The 20,198-nt window shown below is 36.6% G+C and overlaps 1 protein-coding gene across 2 annotated transcripts in view; it reads left to right on the plus strand.

Annotated features, from left to right (window-relative positions):
* Positions 1 to 20,198, plus strand: part of LOC106871391 (maspardin) — a 54,959-nt gene that overhangs the window by 18,197 nt on the left and 16,564 nt on the right. For both annotated transcript variants that reach the window (XR_016243148.1, XM_014917814.3), the window contains exon 2: positions 11,939 to 12,011. Coding sequence is in view for 1 of the 2 variants with exons in the window: in XM_014917814.3 (XP_014773300.1) it covers positions 11,949 to 12,011 (63 nt within the window). In the remaining variant the exon portion in view is untranslated. The remainder of the gene's footprint in view (positions 1 to 11,938; positions 12,012 to 20,198) is intronic.

A 20,198-nucleotide genomic window follows, 5' to 3' on the forward strand; every position in this document is an offset into this window, starting at 1 on the left:
GAGTAGCCCATTGCACTCAAAAAGTCCCTGAATTAGGGTTGCTTAAGGATGTTGAACGAAACACCCATGTTTCCAGAAGTGAATTATTCAAACCCTCAAAAATTCCTCTCAACACATGGCTATGATGCTCCCCCACTACTTCTGTTCATGCACAGAGATGCACATATCATCAGCCATCCAGGGACATGCTCAACTGGTTAAGATCAAACAACTGACAAGCAAAACTGTGATATTGAGCAGGATATTTGCTGTGGCTCATCTTTTACACCAAAACATTTACATGATAACACTTCCAATCAGTTAAGATCAGAAGCCATGAAAGCCAGTACTTGGTATTGCACCAGAGCAGTGAGAGCCAGTGTGTGATGTTGTTGTTATTATTTTTTTATGTTTGGCTTTTGCTTTGTACTTGTACTTGCAAAAAACCGATAATTCCCAAAACCGAGTTTAAGTACAAGTAATTCTCAAAACCGGTTAAAAACTGGTTTTCGCGGATTTAGAGCGGTGTCCCTGTAACGAAGAAGTTTGTCATATATTGTATTTTGTTTATATACATACACAGAGAAAGAGAGAAAGTAACAGGCTGACTGATATCCACAAATATGTTGGTGGTGCCGGTATATTGGGCTTCATATATTTGTACCCCAGTGTCACTTTAATGGCATGCGCTGCTCACTCACTCATCATCATCATCATCGTTTAATGTCCGCTTTCCATGCTAGCATGGGTTGGACAATTTGACTGAGGACTGGTGAAACCAGATGCCTACACCAGGCTCCAATCTGATTTGGCAGAGTTTCTACAGCTGGATGCCCTTCCTAATGCCAACCACTCTGAGAGTGTAGTGAGTGCTTTTACGTGCCACCGGCACTAAGGCCAGTCAGGCAGTACTGGTAACAGCCACGCTCAAAATGGTGTATTTTATGTGCCACCCGCACAAGAACCAGTCCAGGGGCACTGGCAACGATGTCGCTCGAAAGTCCTTACACATGCCACGGGTACAAGTGTCAGAAAGGCAACGCTGGGCACAGGTGCCATCCTAATTTCACTCAATAATAGTAATAATATGGAAGCACTTGGCACTCCAATTGAATTGAGATCTGCATTGTCAACTTGCAGAAAACTGCCATTTTGTATTCTGTAAGATTCCTAAGAAAGATTCTTGAGATTTTAAGAGACTTGTCATTAAACCTCAAGACAATCTTTGCCAACTAAAGTAGGATGCAATAGCTTTACAACAATGACAACAACAACAATAATAATAACAATGATTTCTTTCATTGGCCACAAAGGCTCAAGACATTGAGGGCAATATAAAAACAAAAGACAAAAACAGGCAGGACTTACATCAATCAAAGGGAGATACTACCACATTAAAGGATATAACAGATAATATGAAATAGAAAGTAGAGAAATAGATAATAAATGAATGAATAAGTAGAATACCCAATAGTGGGGCAGTTCACTTAGGGTAATCTGGGGTAAACGTCAAGGCATGGGAAAGTGCCCTCTTCCAGTTTCTTACCTCCTGCTTAGAAAAGCATATTCAGTGTCGGTCCATTCAGTCTCACCAGTCTTGCCACTGTTGACCACCTTTTGATAAACACACTAGAAGGTAGCACCTCCCTCTCTACCCACACCTTCCTCTTCAAATATTATTACCTCCACCTTAGCGAAGGTGGAGGTATTGTTTTCAGTCATGTTTGTTTGTCTGTGGACAAAATATCTCAAGAACCAATGGATGAACTCAGATGAAATTTTCAGGGTTGTTTGGCCTTGTGACTGGCACAAACTGATTAGATTTTGGGATTGGACAAGGATTCTGGATTATTTTTCTGTTTTTTCTTTTTACTTAAGTTTTGAGAGCAGTCAGGTTCAGTTCTAGTATTCTCGTTTGTGAGAGCAGTCGAGTTTATTTCAGATATTCTCATTTTAAAAATCATCTCCAGCTAATTGTTGAGAGGATGTTGGTGTTGCCTTGGCAAAAGTTTGTGCTCTCTGAGTGCTCTTATTATTTCACTTCTCAGAGCTCTCGGTCTTACTTGCTCTGGTTGATTCTGTGAAAGTGAACAGATTCTTCTTTGTCAGAGATCTCACAGGGTCTCTTTCCGCAAATTATAAGCTTTGGTACCTGGATGTTAACTTATCGTGGAAGACACTCAACACCCAAGTACCAATCTCAAAGTCCTAGTTGTCTTCAATAGAGCAGTTTTTTGGGCCTGCTCTGCTCTCATGTCAATTCCAATTTCTCTGACATATTTCTCAAACCTGGCCAATGATCTTGTTTGTAACAGAAAACTTCTACCATGTGAAATTTTTTTACAGCAAAGATAATTGATGGGGCTTCTTTTTCTATCTGACTTTATTTTTTCTCTGCCACTATCAGCGAGCACAAAACATGAATCACTGGTTTCATACTTCCACCTTTATACTTGTGTAGCAAGACTGCTCCTGTTCCGTACTCCAAAGCATCAGACACTATAACAATGTCCATTTCAAGATCAGAATGTGTTAGAGACAAATCTTCAATTAGAATTTTTTTTATTTCTTCAAATGCATTTTGACATTTAACTGACCAATTCCACTTTACTTCCTTTTTTTAATAAGTCATTCAATGGAGCTCTTAATTTGTGCATGTTAGGAATGTAGTTTTGGTAGTAGTTTGCTAGCCCAAGAAACACTAATAATGTTGGTATATTTGTCAGGGCAGGCATATTCTTTATTGCATCTGCCCTCGACAGGTCAGGCTGTCTACCATTTTTTATCAGTTATTTGCCCAAAGTACCTAATTTGAGGCAAAAAGAATTTGCATTTTTCTTCACTAAAGTAAACCCACACTCTTTAATTATCTTGAGCACAGCTTTTATATGCTCCACATGCTGTTCACGTGAATTACTCTTAATCAGTATATTGTCCAAATAAGGGATTGCAAATTCACAATCAGATAACATAGCGTCCATGATTTGCCAAAATATTACTGGTGCAACCTTTAATGCTAAAGACACCTGATGAAGGCTGGAGAGTATATCAGCTGAAATGTGTTAACAACAAACAAAATGAGGACAAATATCCGTCAAATGTAAATAATGTACATAATTCCTCATCTCTTAAACATAGAACTGCAGCTAATCGGTTCTCCATAATTGAACAATTTGTATGATGCACAAATTGTCAAATAACCTATGTGACCTTTGAAAAATCTTCGTCACCACGTATTATATCCTTACGCATATAGTATGGTTGATATTGTTGATGATAAAGAATACACTGTAACAGTGGCAATAACAAACACACAATGAACCAACAATCAATATTTCCAACACGCTTCCTCAAATTGTACCTGGACAAACTATGAACTGCCGACTACATCAGACTGCTACTATTTACATGTAGTGGTCCCATCTATTCTCATCAGAGGGTGTCGTACTCTCACCACAACACTTCCACTAACCACATGAGTGACCACACAATGTATCGGTTGGCTATCTGCTCTCTCTCTCTCACTCACTCCCACATTCCCTCTTCCTCTCACTCCACTTCCTCCTCCTTCTCTCTAGCAAACTAAAGCGTAAAGTGTGAACAAACAGGTGGAGTCCAATAAAAAACAACAACTTTTCACTAGCAACACATCACCACCACCATCGTCATCATCACTACAGTTTTCAGTAACAAAGCTCATTTCATTTCATTTCAGTCTGGCTGTATGTTTATGTCTGCTGTTTCTTGCTGTGAATGTATCCCTACTCTGAAAATACAAACATTATCTGCCTGCCTGCCTGCCTGCCTCTCTCTCTCTCTCTCTTAATGTAACTGCCTCTCCTGTTGATTTTTCTTTATCTGCCTTTCTTAACCTCACCACCAAAACATCACCCTCTCCTAAATATTGTATCCTAAACATATCTCTTTCTCTTTCCCTCCCACCCTACAGCACATCATTAACACTTCTCTCTCCCTCTTTTCTCTCACCATCTTTTTCTGTCAGTCTTTTCTTCTTCAACTAACCATGTGATACATTTGGCTTCAGTGTATCTTTCTTCTCTACTCACACTCCTCCCATCTCTTTTTTACTCAATCTCCACCTCTTTTATTAACTAAAGTATAATGGGCAACAGAAATTGAATGTTACAATTTGAGTTGAAGTAGCAGAAATACTTCAAGATTTGACACTTCTGGTGAGAGTGTTTAGTCATGAGAACTGTGCTGCAAGCAAGTTCATTGGATCAATTTACATTCCATTTAGAATGAAGTACCAAGTTGAGAACATCATGCCAATAAGTTTTCATCCTCAACCTACATCAACTGACGAATTCTACAATGTCCTTAGTCTCAGTATGTGATTCAGTTTTATACAAAAATCATGTCCAGATTATCACACTGCTCTTCATATGATTCATCGCTGTATATCAAAGTATATCAAAGTATATCAGGGAGCAAAAGACATGGAAAATAGATTTGTGGGTCATATCTAGTCGTTTGACTGACTACCTGCTTGATATAGGACTGCTCTATCACGGCTGAAGTTGGGCTATATAATAATAACAGCTGTATATAAAATGCCAGATTGAATATTCTATGTCTATTTCTTCAGATGCAAGGCAAAACATATCCTCCAGGAATTTCAACCTGCAGAAAATTTACTCTTTTTACTATTTCTGTTTCTACCACATTACCTGCGATCATTAAATGCATTGGATATTGAATAGTAATTAATACTGGAAATTCTGTTTCTATACTTTCTACACCTCTGAATCATCTACAACATAGTGTATTTAGGAAGTATATATATATATATATATATATATATATATATATATATATATATATATATATATATATATATATACCAGGAAATAGAAGAGAAATATAACACCGAATTTAGGAAGTTTATAGAAAAAGCATGGAAGAGATACCTGGATGATTGCTTTATAATCTGGACCAAACCTCAAAGAACTGTGGAAGAATTCAACACCCTCCTGAACAACCTACACCCATCCATCCAATTTACAAAGGAGATGACCAGTAGCAAATTACCATTTCTAGATATAATGGTAGTTAAAAGGGACACCGCCATTACCACAGATATATATTACAAACCCACAGACACACACCAATACTTGAACTTTAAATCGTGCCATCCACCCCATACAAAACGCAACATTCCATACTGCCTAGCCAGGAGAATATGTACTATTGTAGAGGATATAGAGACCAGAAATCAGCGCCTGATGGAACTGAAAGAATTTCTGCTAAAGCAAAAGTACCAATCACTACTCATAGAAAATGGTATTCAGCGGGCTTCGAAAATACCCATACAACAACTGAGGACACCACAAAGAAGAGACAAACAGGAAAAGATCATTCCATTTATAGTGACACAAAATCCATGCCACCAGAACATCTTTAATATCGCCAAAGCGAACTTACCGATCCTTGCACAAAGTAAGGAATTGAGAAATATCATTACAGATCAAAATATAACTCTCAGTAAGAGACAACCTAAAAACTTGAAAAAGCTATTAACAAAGGCAAGGTTTGACCTCAGCAACAAAAATCAAGCATTCACTGTATCCAAATGCAATGATAGCCGATGTGGTACATGCCGATCAATTCATACCGGCCCATATACGAACACAAAAACGGAAAATATTCACCAATGCGAACATGAACTGCAAAAGTAGAAATCTAATCTACTGCATCAAATGCCCTAATTGTGAAGAACTGTACGTTGGCCAGACAGGTAATGCACTATCGGAACGCTCACAAGTGCATCGACAACAGATTAAAAACCCAGAAGTCCGCCAAATACCACTGAGTAACCATCTGGCAACATGTGGTCATCAAACTTTTATTATATTTCCATTCCATAAACTTTACAACCGGAATGAAATTGAGAGAAAATGCAAAGAAAAGGACTTTATTAAGAAATTCAAACCTACTCTTAACAAACAATGATTAAATTTATCCTACTTGGGGTTTAAAAATCTTATCCCTATAACTAAAAACACAAAAAATCTATCAAATGTCATCATTTCTAAAAATAAACTTGGCATCAACTCTAAAAATAGCCAAACACATACTGCTGCTGTCCAAAGGAATAGGTATAAAAGACAGAAAACCAGCCAGTCTATTACAGTCTGTCATACCGGCCATGATGAAATACCACAAGGTATAGAAAATACGTATTCGCCTTTATATATTTATATATTTAATCCTTTATATTGAACACTCAATATTTCATATATTCAATAAGACATATTCCATATATTCAATAAGACATTCAATACTTCATTTCATTGTACCATCCATCTTTTTTTTTTTTTTTATATTATATATTATATATTCCATATTCTATATCCCACATAAATTTTACAAGAATATAAATAAAAAACATAAAAAACAGAGTTGGAACTCTTTTAAATAAAATTATATATATATATAGGCGCAGGAGTGGCTGTGTGGTAAGTAGCTTGCTTACCAACCACATGGTTCTGGGTTCAGTGGATTTGGTAGATGGAAACTGAAAGAAGCCCGTTGTGTGTATGTATATATATATATATATATATATATGTATGTGTGTTTGTGTGTCTGTGTTTGTCCCACCCCCACCATACCATCGCTTGACAACCGATGCTGGTGTGTTTACATCCCCGTAACTTAGCGGTTCGGCAAAAAGAGACCGATAGAATAAGTACTAGGCTTACAAAGAATAAGTCCTGGAGTCGATTAGCTCGACTAAAGGCGGTGTTCCAGCATGGCCGCAGTCAAATGACTGAAACAAGTAAAAGAGTAAAAGAGATATATAAATCTATGCATCTCACTTAGTTCATCTAACTCAGTGGTTCTTTTCACCTATAGACCACTTTGATTACTATTCTATTCCGGTGGACTCCTACAGCCATTTGATGTTTAAAAACCAGTTTTATAGATACTTCTTTCAAAATTTCTATTTTGTTTTTTTCACACATTCAATTTAGTTTCAAGCAGGTTTTAACGTTAGAGAAAGAAATCTTGCTGTTTCTTGCAATAAATACAGCCAAAGCAAAATTTTTTTTTCATGGACCCCTAGATACTACTGTGGATCCCCAATTTACTATTTTGCTTGTATAGACCCCTAAAAATCTTATATGGAGTCTCTGGGGTCATATGGACCCCAGTTGAGAACCACTGCTCACTGTTTGGAATACATATTAAAGCATTTGAGAAATGTTGATAATGAATATTGATAAAGACAACTAAATGAGCAAATATCAAGAAACTGGATTAAATATTTTCATTTTCTTCTTTGTTCATTCATGGTGGCTGCCCCAATAGTTTATCTCTCATCCATTTAATCTCATGTAAACAGAGCTAAAGAATGACCCTGGGCCTAAGAGGCATTGACATTTGCAATCACCAATGAATGACTTTTCCAATGGGGTCAACTTACATAAATAGAAAATATTGTTCTGCAAAGAAACTTAAAAGTATAATAACTCAATGAAATAGTAGTAGCAGCAGATCTCGATAAGTGACCTTCCACCTCCCTAAAAGTGACTGATGGTAGAATTTTAAATATTTTGATGACCTACTTCTCATTACAAACCAAACTCTCTTTTTAGAAATTTATAAGTTGACAATAATGTGTTAATGTTTACAGTGTTGTCATTTAATCCCAAGTCATTTCTAAAGATCAGTCCTGTGATCGCAGATGCATTCCAGCTTTGACAATCCTATTTTTTCAGGCAGCATAACATCCAGAACCATACCATTCAGTGTGTGTCCTACCCCTTTTAAGATGGTATGGTTTAATGTAATAGAGGCATATAAATACCATTTCTGTTGTATCGTGATTATATTACTGGCTCCATATTCTGATGTTTATAATGTTTGTAATCCATAATATGGCCAGAAATCAAATTTAACTCAGTATACAAAAAGTTCTTAGACTTTTTATCTTTTATCTTAATCATTGAAAAAAATAATGGTGGGGAAACAGGAAATGTGATACTCATTATTATGTTAAGGGTTTTAGTGGCATATATGGAGTTAAATGGAATCCACTTTTCTCATCTTACTGGAAACGTACCTTTTGTATAGCACTTGCTATAATAATAATAATAATAATAATAATAATTGATGTAATACCAGGCCATGGATCTCATGGCTTCTGATCTTATCTGCTTGAAAGTGTTAACATGTACATATTTTGTCTTGATGTAAAAGATGGGCTGAAAGAGGTATATAATATTCTGCTCAATACCACAGACTTGTCTGTCAGTTGCTTGATCTTAACTAGTTGAGCATGTCCCTTATGTACATCTCTGATCACAAGCAGTTGTTGTTGGGGAGCTTCATAGCCATGTCTTGAAAGGAATTCTTTGGGGTTTGAATAATTCACCCTTGGAAACATGAGTGTTTCATCATACTTAAACAAACAACCTTATTCAAGGACCTGATCTTTTGAGCAGGATGGGCTAACCGACCTGAAGAAAATTCTAACTGGGTCCCACCTGCAATGTCATGTGCTGTTTATTTTGATATGAGATCATCATGCCACATGCATATGGTTGTGATGCATGTGCCTGGTGTACCCTTATCAAACAGGTAGTCATGATTGGTATATTGGGCTTTGTATATTTGTACTCCAGTGTCACTACTCTCTCACTTAATAATGATAATTATAATAATGATGGTTTCAAATTTTAGCAAAGGCCGGTAATTTCAAGGCGAGGAGGTTAGTTGATTGGATTGATTCCAGAAGAAGATTTTTACTTAATTTTATCAACTCTGGAGGGATGAAAGGTAAAGCTGACCTTGGTGAAATTTGAACTCAGAACATAGAGAGCCAGAAGAGCCACTAAGTGTTTTTGTCTGACACACAATAACTTCTAACAGACACTTGGCTACATATTTTTTGAGGAGGATTTCAATCAATTCAATCGACCCCAGTATGTAACTGGTTTTTACTTTATCAACTTCAGAAGAACAAAAGATAAAATTAAGTTCAGAGGGTAAATGAATGTCAGTGAATCCAAGGCATTTTGTTTGAGACTTTATTGATTCTGTCAGTCATTGTGCCTTAATAATAATAATCATAATGACTTCTAACTTAGGTATATGGCCAAACACTGGGATATGGTGAATTAAATCTATCTTAGTATTTGGTTTGTACTTAATTTCAGTTCTTGGAAGGATGAAGGCAAATTTGACCTTGGTGGGATTGAACTCAGTATCTAAATTAGCTATAAGACCTCAAAATGTTAGATTGTGAAAATTACAGTATATCAGTCTCACTGCTTCACTGGTTTATGTTTTATCATCACCCCACTAGGGAAGGATGAAATGCAAAAGTGACCTTGTATTTGAGCCAGGGATGTCACTAAATGCTACAAGACATTTTGTCTGTTACTCTACTGATTCTGCTATCTTCTGTCAAATGGTGTAAAGGTTAGAGTATAACTGGAGTATCATATAAGAAAACTAAAGAAAGAAAATTTTTTTTTTAATGGTTGCTCAGCCCCAAATTCAGCCCTGATCAAGCTGATCTATGTTCAGAAGCATTCCGGCCATGACCATCTCATGTTTCTCATTATCTAAAGTTATATTGTCTAATTTGTCCTTTCTTTTTCTAAGGCAGGAGAACATGCCTTGGATTAAGTTTTGGTTCCTGTTTCTAACAGGTTGAGAGATCACATGGGATTCATGTGTCTTGTCCAGAGAGGAATTTATAAACGTAGACAAGATCAAGTTAAATCTAGAAGAGGATAATTTGGCCTGAAATTAATATTGGCAGTTAATAAGGCAAATGGTTATCTTTAACTAAATGTAATTGGTATCCTTTTTCGAAATTGCCCTCATAAGTGAAACATTATGTAGATACAAAAATAATGATTATAGTAAGGTGAACTTTGACAACAAAGACAATGATAATGATTTAATGATTAAGTCAGTTGTAACAATAATAATACTTATGGATAAGCATTTATCTGCTGGAAATTAGTTAAATTTAAGTCTTAAATTGCTGACTAATCATTTCATCTAGAGCATGCTGGTTTTATCTTGTACATTAATACTAAATATTAACACTTCAGCTATGGATTTTACAAAGAGATAGCTGAAAAAATTCTAAAATATATGTGATGAAAGTTATCAATCAATAATACATCTTGAGGTTTTCAGTTTTAGCTCAAACTTTCCACTTACTTCTTTCTCTGCACTCTCTTACCTCAAGGGTGTGTCTGTCTGTTTGTTGTCTATTGCTTTTCATTTTTAATGCTATCAGATTTGTATGGATTGGTGTTATATCGACCAGTGGTTCTCAACTATTTTTTATTTATGGACCCCTTTGATTATTATTTTGAAAACTAGTTTTATAGAGACTTCTTTCAAAATTTTGTGTAGGTTGAACTATGTAAAATGTTTCAGAAAGAAATTTTGTTGTTTCTTGCAATAAATACACCTAAAGCAAAATTTTTCCAAGGACCATTAAAATACTGGTGGATCCCCAATTTACTATTTTGCTTGTGTGGACCCCCAAAAATCTTAAATGAAGTCCCAGGGGTCATGTGGACTCCAGCTGAGAACCCCCACTATACATGTTTGTAATAGCACCAGTTGCAGAAATCCCTTGGTTTTATTCTTGTATTTGCTTCAGTCATTGGACTGCAGCCATGCTGCAGCAAATCCTTGAGGGTGTAGTGGAACAAATTAACCCCTATACTTTCTAAGTCTGGTACTTATCTTCTGCTGGTTGTCTTTTGCCAGACTGATAAGTTACAGAGATGTAAACAAACCAACACTGGTTGTCAGTGTCGAGGCAAACACAAAAGCATGTAGCCACAAACACACACACACATGCGATGGGCTATATATGTGTGTGTTTGTGTCTTCTTGTTTTAAAATCACATGCTGTTGCTGATTTTGTGACACTGTCACAAAAGCAGCATTCTTCATTTCCAATATTCTGTGAAAATGTGTCTGACCTTGGGGAAATATCAACCTTGCTTGGACAGTTGGTGTCAGAAGGACACCAGGCTGAAGAAAATCTGCCTTGGTAAACTCTATACATTCCATGCGATCATGGAGAAGTGAGCATTAAAAAGATAATATATATATATATGAAACACACATCAAGCCATGGGGAAATATGACCATGCTTGGAAACTGATGAAGATGGAACACAGCAAGGACATCCAGCCACAGAAAATCTGTTTCAATGAATTCTGTCTAACCCATGCAAGTGTGGAAAAGTGGATGTTAAAATGATGATGCATTATGAAGATTGTGTCATTTGAAGAAATCAATTTTGTTATTGAGATATTGATTTCTTTATGAGGCTGAGGTCACCCATTATTGTTAGGGCTGACATGATTGATTGATAATATGTTTGTCTTTAGTTCACTGTTAGTATGTATTTCTTAACATGCCTATTACTCATCAAAAAAGATCAGATATAACATTAGTTGCAATACAATTGTTAATCATAAATAGTTGTTGTACAGTCTCAAGTCAACCTCGATCCTGTAATGAGAAGCACTCCAGCTGTGTCCATCCCTGCCACTTTTTTGTTTTAGATATAGTGAAAAATCTAGGACAACATTGTTCAAGGTGTTCTTCTTAAAATCATTAAGTATGGTTTTGAGGAAGATTTGGCTGTTGTTTCTTGTAGCTTGAGTGACTACTTAGATGCTCATGTGTTGGCTTGAAGAAATACATTTCTGCTACAAAGAAATTTAGTCCGATTTATTAACAATGTGACAAATCTCATTGTAATGATTATATTTTTGGAGATTTTTGATAAATTTGTTTTGTTATAAAACATAGTAATAGTAATAGTAATAATAATAATAATAATAATAATAATAATAGTAATAATAATAATAATAGTAATAATAATAATAATAGTAATAATAGTAATAATAATAATAATAATAATAATAATAAATATTCTATTTTCCAGGTGTAAGAAAATGGGTGAATTGGCCAAGACTTTGGAGTATCACAGTTTCCGAAGTACCATTCCATTAAAGAAGGTAAGTTTTAGCAATTGGATATTTATATTTTATTATTATTATTATTATTATTATTATTATTATTGATTTGACTCAGGTTCATTCTTATTCCTGATAGAATTTATGTGGGTAGCATGTTACTACCTCTAACCTTAGGTTTCCACAAGCTTTCAATAGTCTTATTACTATTATTATTATTAATATTATGGCAGTGAGCTGGCAGAATCGTTAGCACACTGGACGAAATGCTCAGCGGTATTTCACCCATCTTTGCATTCTGAGTTCAAGTCCTGCCGAGGTCGACTTTGCCTTTTATCTTTTCGGCATCTCTAAAATAAGTACCAGTCCTGTACTGAGGTCATTGTAACGGACAGAATTGTTAGCACACCAGACAATATGTTTAGCAGCATCTTGTCTTTTTTTCTGTTTTGAGTTCAATTTCTGCCTAGGTTGACTTTGCCTTGGAATCAGTAAAAATTGAATTCAATTAACAAAAGCAGTGTATTTCATTAGAAATATAGTAACAAAAGGGTTGACAAGATTTTCTCAGTTACGACCTTTACTGGTTCACTGCTGTTGTTTTTTGAAACCATCAACTTTCTAATAATGTGATACAGATAGCATTCTTACTATCTATGTTTCCTGCTTCCCTTTTCTTTCCAGCCACTCCTTGTCAGTTTTGCAGCTCCACTTAACTTGATAGTTAATGTTTGGTGCTCTGTAGTCATTTGTTCTCTTTTTTATGTTGTTCTTTGTGACCCATAGTACACTCTGTACATTTCTGTTTGCTGTTGTTTGAACATAATCCACTGCTGAGATGCTGCACTTATTGAAATTTGTTCTTTAGCTTCTACTGGTACCACCCTGTTCTTGTAATATCTTTTAGTGTCTCCACAACAAATGTCTAGATGATAGTGATCATTTTCTGCCCATTAGTCAAAATTCCAATTCACTTTCACTGGGTACATAAATGATGAGACAGCTACAATGAATTATATCACTCTCCTTAACAAAATCACGAATGAAGAGATCTTATGGTGTGCAGGCCTACCTCCTGTGATGGAAATCCTCATTGATAGAAAGCTTACTTGGTTGGGTCACATACACAAGATGGAAAATAACAGACTCCCCACCCAATAAATTCTTTATTCACAACTATGCAAGGGGTAAAGAAACCATGGAAGACCTAGACTGAGATTCAAAGATGCTGCAAAAAGGAATTGATCATAATAAATGGCAAACCCAAACGAAAAACTGACCAGCATGGAGAAAGTTTATCAAGTCATGTCAAAGTCATGAACATAGTTACGACAACTGACTGTAGATAATCTGTTCCACTTTTGGTTCAATGGCAGATTTGGATGTCTTGTAAGGTGGTCTTCCATCAAGTATTGATGTAGACGTAGTTAATTTGATTGTTGTTGTTTCCATCTGGTGATCATCACGTTATCTGGTGGATCAATTTTGTATACAAAATAGGCGTTGCCAACATAGAAACTGTTCATATTACAATACAGTATCAGATGTTCGACATTTTTCACAGGTTTCTTGACTTGATCCATGTGGCCTGATGGCATTCTCAATTCCTTGTTGTATGATGAAGTCACCAATAAGCAGCTTAGCATCATAACTGGGAATTTTAGTGATTGTGTTTTGCAAGTTGCGAGTATAAAACATCTTTCTCACCATTTATCTGTATCTTTAGTCAGTTTGTAAACTTAGATGATGGTTGTTTTTGCTTGCTTTAACTGAAAGCCTGTTGTGATGATGCATTCACTAATTGGCTTACCACCTGTAAATGCCTTGAAAGTCTCTTTTCCTAACAACATGCTGACTCCCTCTGGTATACTGTTCTTCATGACTAAAACAGATTATATTTCTGCCTTTGTTACATATTTTCCCTTTTCCTATCCATATCACTTGAGGCCTAGGATGACCAATTGGTACCTTTTTAAACTCACACAGCAGTTGTGCCATCTTCTTGGCCTTATGCAATGTCACTACCTTCTAGGTTCCAATCTTCATTACTATTTTATCATTCAAACCCCAACACATCAGGGTTTCAACTTCCTTGCAGTTTTCATTGGAATCCTTCACAAATAAATGAACTGCAAAACCTTCCTTGCTCTGAATTTCTTGTGAAGAGTCATTTGGTGTTTCTTTAGTGAGTTTTATTGGAACTGGGTTGCTAGCTTGACATTCAACCTTCTTCCTTTCTCAACTCAGTTTAGGACTGTAGTTATTAAGTATATTTATTGTTTTAAATTACTTCTTTGCTAAATTAAATATGTTTTAACCCTTTTCTTATCATATTTCTGTTGAAATACACTTTTGTATCAATTAAAATTTTGAAAATATTGGAAGTGTTTTATAAAATAACTTTGTCATTATTAAGCTAGTGTTTGGAATGTCAATCAACAAGAAATTATGATGGAATATTTCAATTTAGATCACTCAAACATTTTTGCTATCATATTTCTCTTGTAATATATTGCTTTTGTTTCAATTCATTTTGAAAATAATGAAGAATTTAATAGAATAACTTTGTCAATATTAAACTAGTGTTTAAAAGACAACATGAAATTTTGATGGAAGGTTTTTATTCAAATCACTTTAAAACCGGAAGCTTGTATCATAGAAATAGGGGCAGTTTCTGGTTGGTTGGTATCAAAAGAGCTGATATTTACTGAAACCTGGTTAAATAGTTAAAGATTCACTGTACCATTCTCCATTCATGTATTCAGCAAGATGTTCTGCTATTGGTTGATTGTCCCTAATACCCACCCATTCCATGTTACTGGATTTTTGAAATGTATTCAATTATTTTGTTTTTTACCATTACCAGTGTAATACACAAACCAACACTATTCGGAACTGTTCTCTCACTCTCTTTCTTTCTCTCTGTCACATACTCTCCCTATGGTTCTCTCTCTCTCTCTCTAATTATCTCTCTTTTAAACATTCTCCCTTTCTATGGTTGGTATAATTTGCTATCTTTTTTTATTTTTTATTTTAGTTATCTCATGTTTAGAATTGACACTAATGATGTTTGCTTCCTGTTAGCATTGAAAATCCTAATCTCTCTGTTCAGATTAATTGCTGGGCCATCATATCTGGAATCCTATTTCTACAAGCAAAACAACCCAAAAGAATAATAGTTATTTACAGGAGAAAATTTCTCCTACTTTTTTCTTCTATTTTATTAAAATCAATTTTCTCCTTTATCGTTTTCTAATGAGCTTTTTACTTGCTAAACGAGATCCATAATTTCAATTACTACTTTTTTTTGTCAATTATATTCTTGGTGGAAGTTAGACAATAGGCAAAAAAAAATAAAATGATGGAATAGAAAGGAAAGAAAAATTATTTGGTGTGTATAAAACAATTTAACGACCTCATTATCGCCTGTTAGCATGTTTTGGTGCAATGAAATAAAGGAAAAGACCAATTTTCATGAATACTAGCATGTAAAGTTTTATAGTCCTCTCTGAACTGACTTCATTAAGAATTTCTAAACGAGGTGAATTATCCTGCTTCTATCATAGTGAAACCTACTAATTATGAACTTGAAGATTCTTAGTTCAACTCCAACTCTATTCATTCTAGGTGTATAGAGATGTAGTTATTTTTATTTATTTATTCTTACACACATTTATCCATCTTGTCATGAGATTGTTATTGTTAGAGCATATGTAATATATATATATATATATATATATATATATATATTACTCTTTTACTTGTTTCAGTCTTTTGACTGTGGCCATGCTGGAGCACCGCTTTTAGTCGAGCAAATCGACCCCAGGACTTATTCTTTGGAAGCCTAGTTCTTATTCTATCGGTCTCTTTTGCCGAACCCCTAAGTTACGGGGACATAAACACACCAGCATCGGTTGTCAAGCGATGTTGGGGGGGACAAACACAGACACACATACATATATATATATACATATATACGACGGGCTTCTTTCAGTTTCCATCTACCAAATCCACTCACAAGGCTTTGGTCGGCCCGAGGCTATAGTAGAAGACACTTGCCCAAGATGCCATGCAATGCGACTGAACCCGGAACCATGTGGTTGGTAAGCAAGCTATTTACCACACAGCCATGTAATCAAAAGTACAAAAATGACTTACTCTGAGGGGATTCAAAAGTTCAGTGTAATCCAAGAGTAAGGTAATCTAGTGTAAGGAAATCCAAGGATTCATCATCATCATTGTTCTACGTCCTCCTTCCATGCTGGCATGGGTTGGATGGTTTGACAGGAGCTGGCCAGGCAGGAGCCTGCACCAGACTTCTGTGTCTGTTTGGCAGTGTTTTTTCGGCTGGACACCCTTCTTAACACCACAGAGTGAACTGAATGCTTTTTACATGACACAAGCACAGGCAAGATCAGTTTGACATGGTTTTTACAGTGTGGACTAGATTCTTTTTAGGTAGCACCAGCACTGGCAGGGTCAGCAAGTAACTTGCAAGACAAGGATCCTTTGAGAGGGGAAGGGGCATTGGAGGAGGGGATCTTGTGTCAGATGATGAAACAGAGACAGAGACAGGTGTCTGTGTGTAGAAGAGGTACATAGTTACCCAGCCAGAGAGAGACGGAGAGAGAGAGAAAATGATGACAGAAACAGGTGTGCTGCTGTAAAGGAGATACATGGTTACCCAGCCTGAAGGAAGAGCAGGAGACAGAGAAAGAGAGAGAGTGGGAGGCAGCAGGAGTGCAAGGGAGAGATGGTGGTAAAATGCTGGACATACTTGCAAGGGAGAGATGGTGGCAAAATGCTGGACATACTCACAAGGGACAGGGATCAGAATATAAATGAGATGGTCAAGTAATCGGAATATAAATGGGATGGTTGAATAAGAAGAGAGAGAGATGGTGGCAAATGCCAGGGTATACTCCTTGAGGTATGGAGGTTATAATATAAGTGGCAGGGCATTGCCAAAGAAGAGTGAGTAGAGAGTAGGGGTGTGGAATGTAGTGGGTGGTGAAAACCTGGGTATATAGGGGTGGAGCTACTGGATAGCAATGATACAGTGAACAGGGCTGTGAGGACAGGATTGGGAAGTGAGAGATAAGCATAGTGCATGAAGGAGATGTGAGGAAGAGTTTGGTTTGGTTTGTTGGGGTAGGGTGTGTGGAACAAAAAAGTGCTTCTAGAACTCAGTTTTGCTGATGTGGGCAGGTCTTCTCAGGAATTGCCAGACATCTCAGTCCATTGTCATTTCCTCCGTGAGGCCCAACATTATGAGATCAGTCCTTACCACTTCATCCCATGTTTTCCTGGGTCTCCCGCTTTTGTGAGTACCCTCCACTTTCAGTGATTGACACTTCTTCATAAAGCTGTCTTCATTCATATGCATCATATATCCAAACCAATATTGTCTTCTCTCTTGCATGCTGCATTTGATACTTCTTATGCCCAACTTCTCTCTCAATATGTTTGCACTTTGTCATACATGCACACTGATGTTGCACATCCAGTGAAGCATATAGCCTTCATTTCTTTCCAGTCTACATGCCTTGGACATTCAGAGCCCATGTCTCACTACCATGGAGTATAGCCGTCCACACACAAGCATCATACAGTCTACCTTTCACTCAGAGAGATAGTCCTTTTGTTGCCAGCAGAAGTAATAGCTCTCTGAACTTCTTCCATCCAATTCTTATTCTAGAAACAATACTTTCAGAGCATCCTCCACCCTTACTAATTTGGTCACCTAGGTAACAGAAACTATCTACAATCTCAAGAGAGTCTCCTGCACATTTGAGAGAATCTAAGTACCATGTGCTCTTAGTGCTTATAGTTCCTGCACATCTGCCACATACGAAGGCAACTTTATCTGTTAATCTACTTGTGATTCCACTGCACCTCTTATGTGTCCATAGATTAGGTATTCCAAATCACATCGGAAGGACATTCTTCGAAACGCTTAGTTTTAGAATGGTAGCAGCTGATGAAGGAAATGTTCTCTATGTGGCCTGTGTGTTTTCTGTACTCTGTTTGTCATTTTGTCCACGTTTTTTTTTGCAACGTCCTGTACCCAGATATGCATCTATATATACATGTAGATGTAGGTATGTACATATATGTACGTATATATGCATATACTCATATATTATTTGTATTATATATATATATATATATATATATATATATGTATGTATGTATACACACACACACATACTAGGTCTTTATCCATCACTACACTGCTAGTAAAAATATTTGTTAATCATGCATGTACCTTCTTTTAATAGTAGACTGTCATATAGTGAAAGTTTTGTTACTATGGTGACAGTCTGCATATCTATTGATCTTTCACACACACACTCATTTTCTCTTTCTCTCTCACACTGAATTTCTCTGTCAACAACAACCTGTCATTATAGTCTTTTTACGTTGACAGAGTTAAACTTTAAATTCCCTGTATTTTTAATCAAAACTTGTTAGTTACTGTTAACAATACTACCTATCTATTTGTCTGATAATTTCCTGGGAAGTTCCAAGGAAGGGTGGATGAGGAGGAATTACGCCCTGTAAAGTTTCAAGGAAGGGGAGAAAGGGGTGGAATTACTACCTGGAAAGTTCCAAGGAGCGTGAGGAGGAGTTACTTCCTGGAAAGTTCCAAGGAGGGTGAGGAAGGGGAGGAATGGAAGGAATTACTTCCTGGAAAGTTCCTAGGCAGGGGAGGAAGTGGAGGAATTACTTCCTGGAAAGTTCTGAGGAGAGGGGACGAATTACTTCCTGAAAAGTTCCGAGGAGGCTGAGGAATTACTTCCTGGAAAGTTCTGCTGCAGAATTTGGATGCTCCAATAATGTGTAACGGCACGCACATGATAATCAAAATTTATACTCCCGTGTTCTACAGGCAACCATCTTGAATGGACGCTGGTCTAGATGTTTTTATAACTCCAATGTCCCTCCCTCCCTCCGGTACGATCTACAAGTTTAAGTGGTTTCAATTCCCTATCAAACTCTCCTTTGCAATGGCGATAAATAAGGCACAGGGTCAATCATTGCAAATGGTTGGTTTAAATCTCACAGAGCAAGTGTTCTCCCACAGTCAACATTATGTTGGATGCTCCCGTGTTGACAGGCCACAAAGTCTATACATTTGTGCATCAGCAGGAAAAACGAGAAACGTTGCCTACAAAGAGGCGCTCCACTGAAAAGATGGCATTTCTATCTTCCAAATCATCCCAGTCATCTGCTGCCTCAAAAGCTTTGTACTTGCCGTGCCAGCCAACGTAAGTCAATGACACACAACTTCACTCATTCACTCTATCTCTCTTTCTCATAGTCTTTCTCTCTCACATGCACACACACACACACATACTCACACACACGCACATGCATTTCATATATCTTTCAATTTCTGCTCTCTGCAAATAAAATTTTTACGGATACAACTGCTTACAAAAATTGGGATTACTGTATAGTTTCTTTCTATGTTCATAATTAAATAAATGTTTTAATGATTATACAGACGTCCAATAGAATAGCTCTCAGAAACAGACTACGTACAAATTCTTTCTTCACAACTCCTGAAGCCATTTTCTGACTGGGGTGGGGGGGTGATGAAATCTTCGTACAGCTTAGAGGCTCCAGTTGAAACAGGGGACCGACCCAAAACGATAAGGTTGAGAAACGCTGTTATAGATTATGCCTGACGATCACAGCCACATCATCCAAACAGGCCGGGTGAAACCGGGTTTAGCTACTAGTATATATATATATATATATATATATATATATATATATATATATATATACACACACACACACACACACACAATGGGCTTTTTTCAGTTTACATCTACCACAAATCTACTCACAATGCTTTAGTCACCCTGAGGCTATAGTAGAAGACACTTGTCCAAGGTGTCACGCAGTGGGACTGAACCCGGAGCCATGTGACTGGGAAGTAAGCTTCTTACCATACCACTATTCCTGCACCTTGTGTACGATTTTGTGCATCTACTTACTGATTCTCACATTGTTGTTTCTGTTAGTATAGTAGAGTCTGTGTTTTGCTGAGGAGATGTAATAATGCAACACATGCTAATTTATTTCCTATCCTGAAATGATTAGAACAATACCAGTCACTAATTTGAGTGAATGGGTTTTTCCCTGTTGCATGATAATATTTGATGCCTAAATATGTTTTAACACTTACTAAATTATTGTTGAAGTAGTTACATTTTT

Source organism: Octopus bimaculoides, chromosome 9 (genome assembly GCF_046866305.1).
Source record: "Octopus bimaculoides isolate indiv1 chromosome 9, ASM4686630v1, whole genome shotgun sequence".
NCBI lineage: Eukaryota > Metazoa > Mollusca > Cephalopoda > Octopoda > Octopodidae > Octopus > Octopus bimaculoides.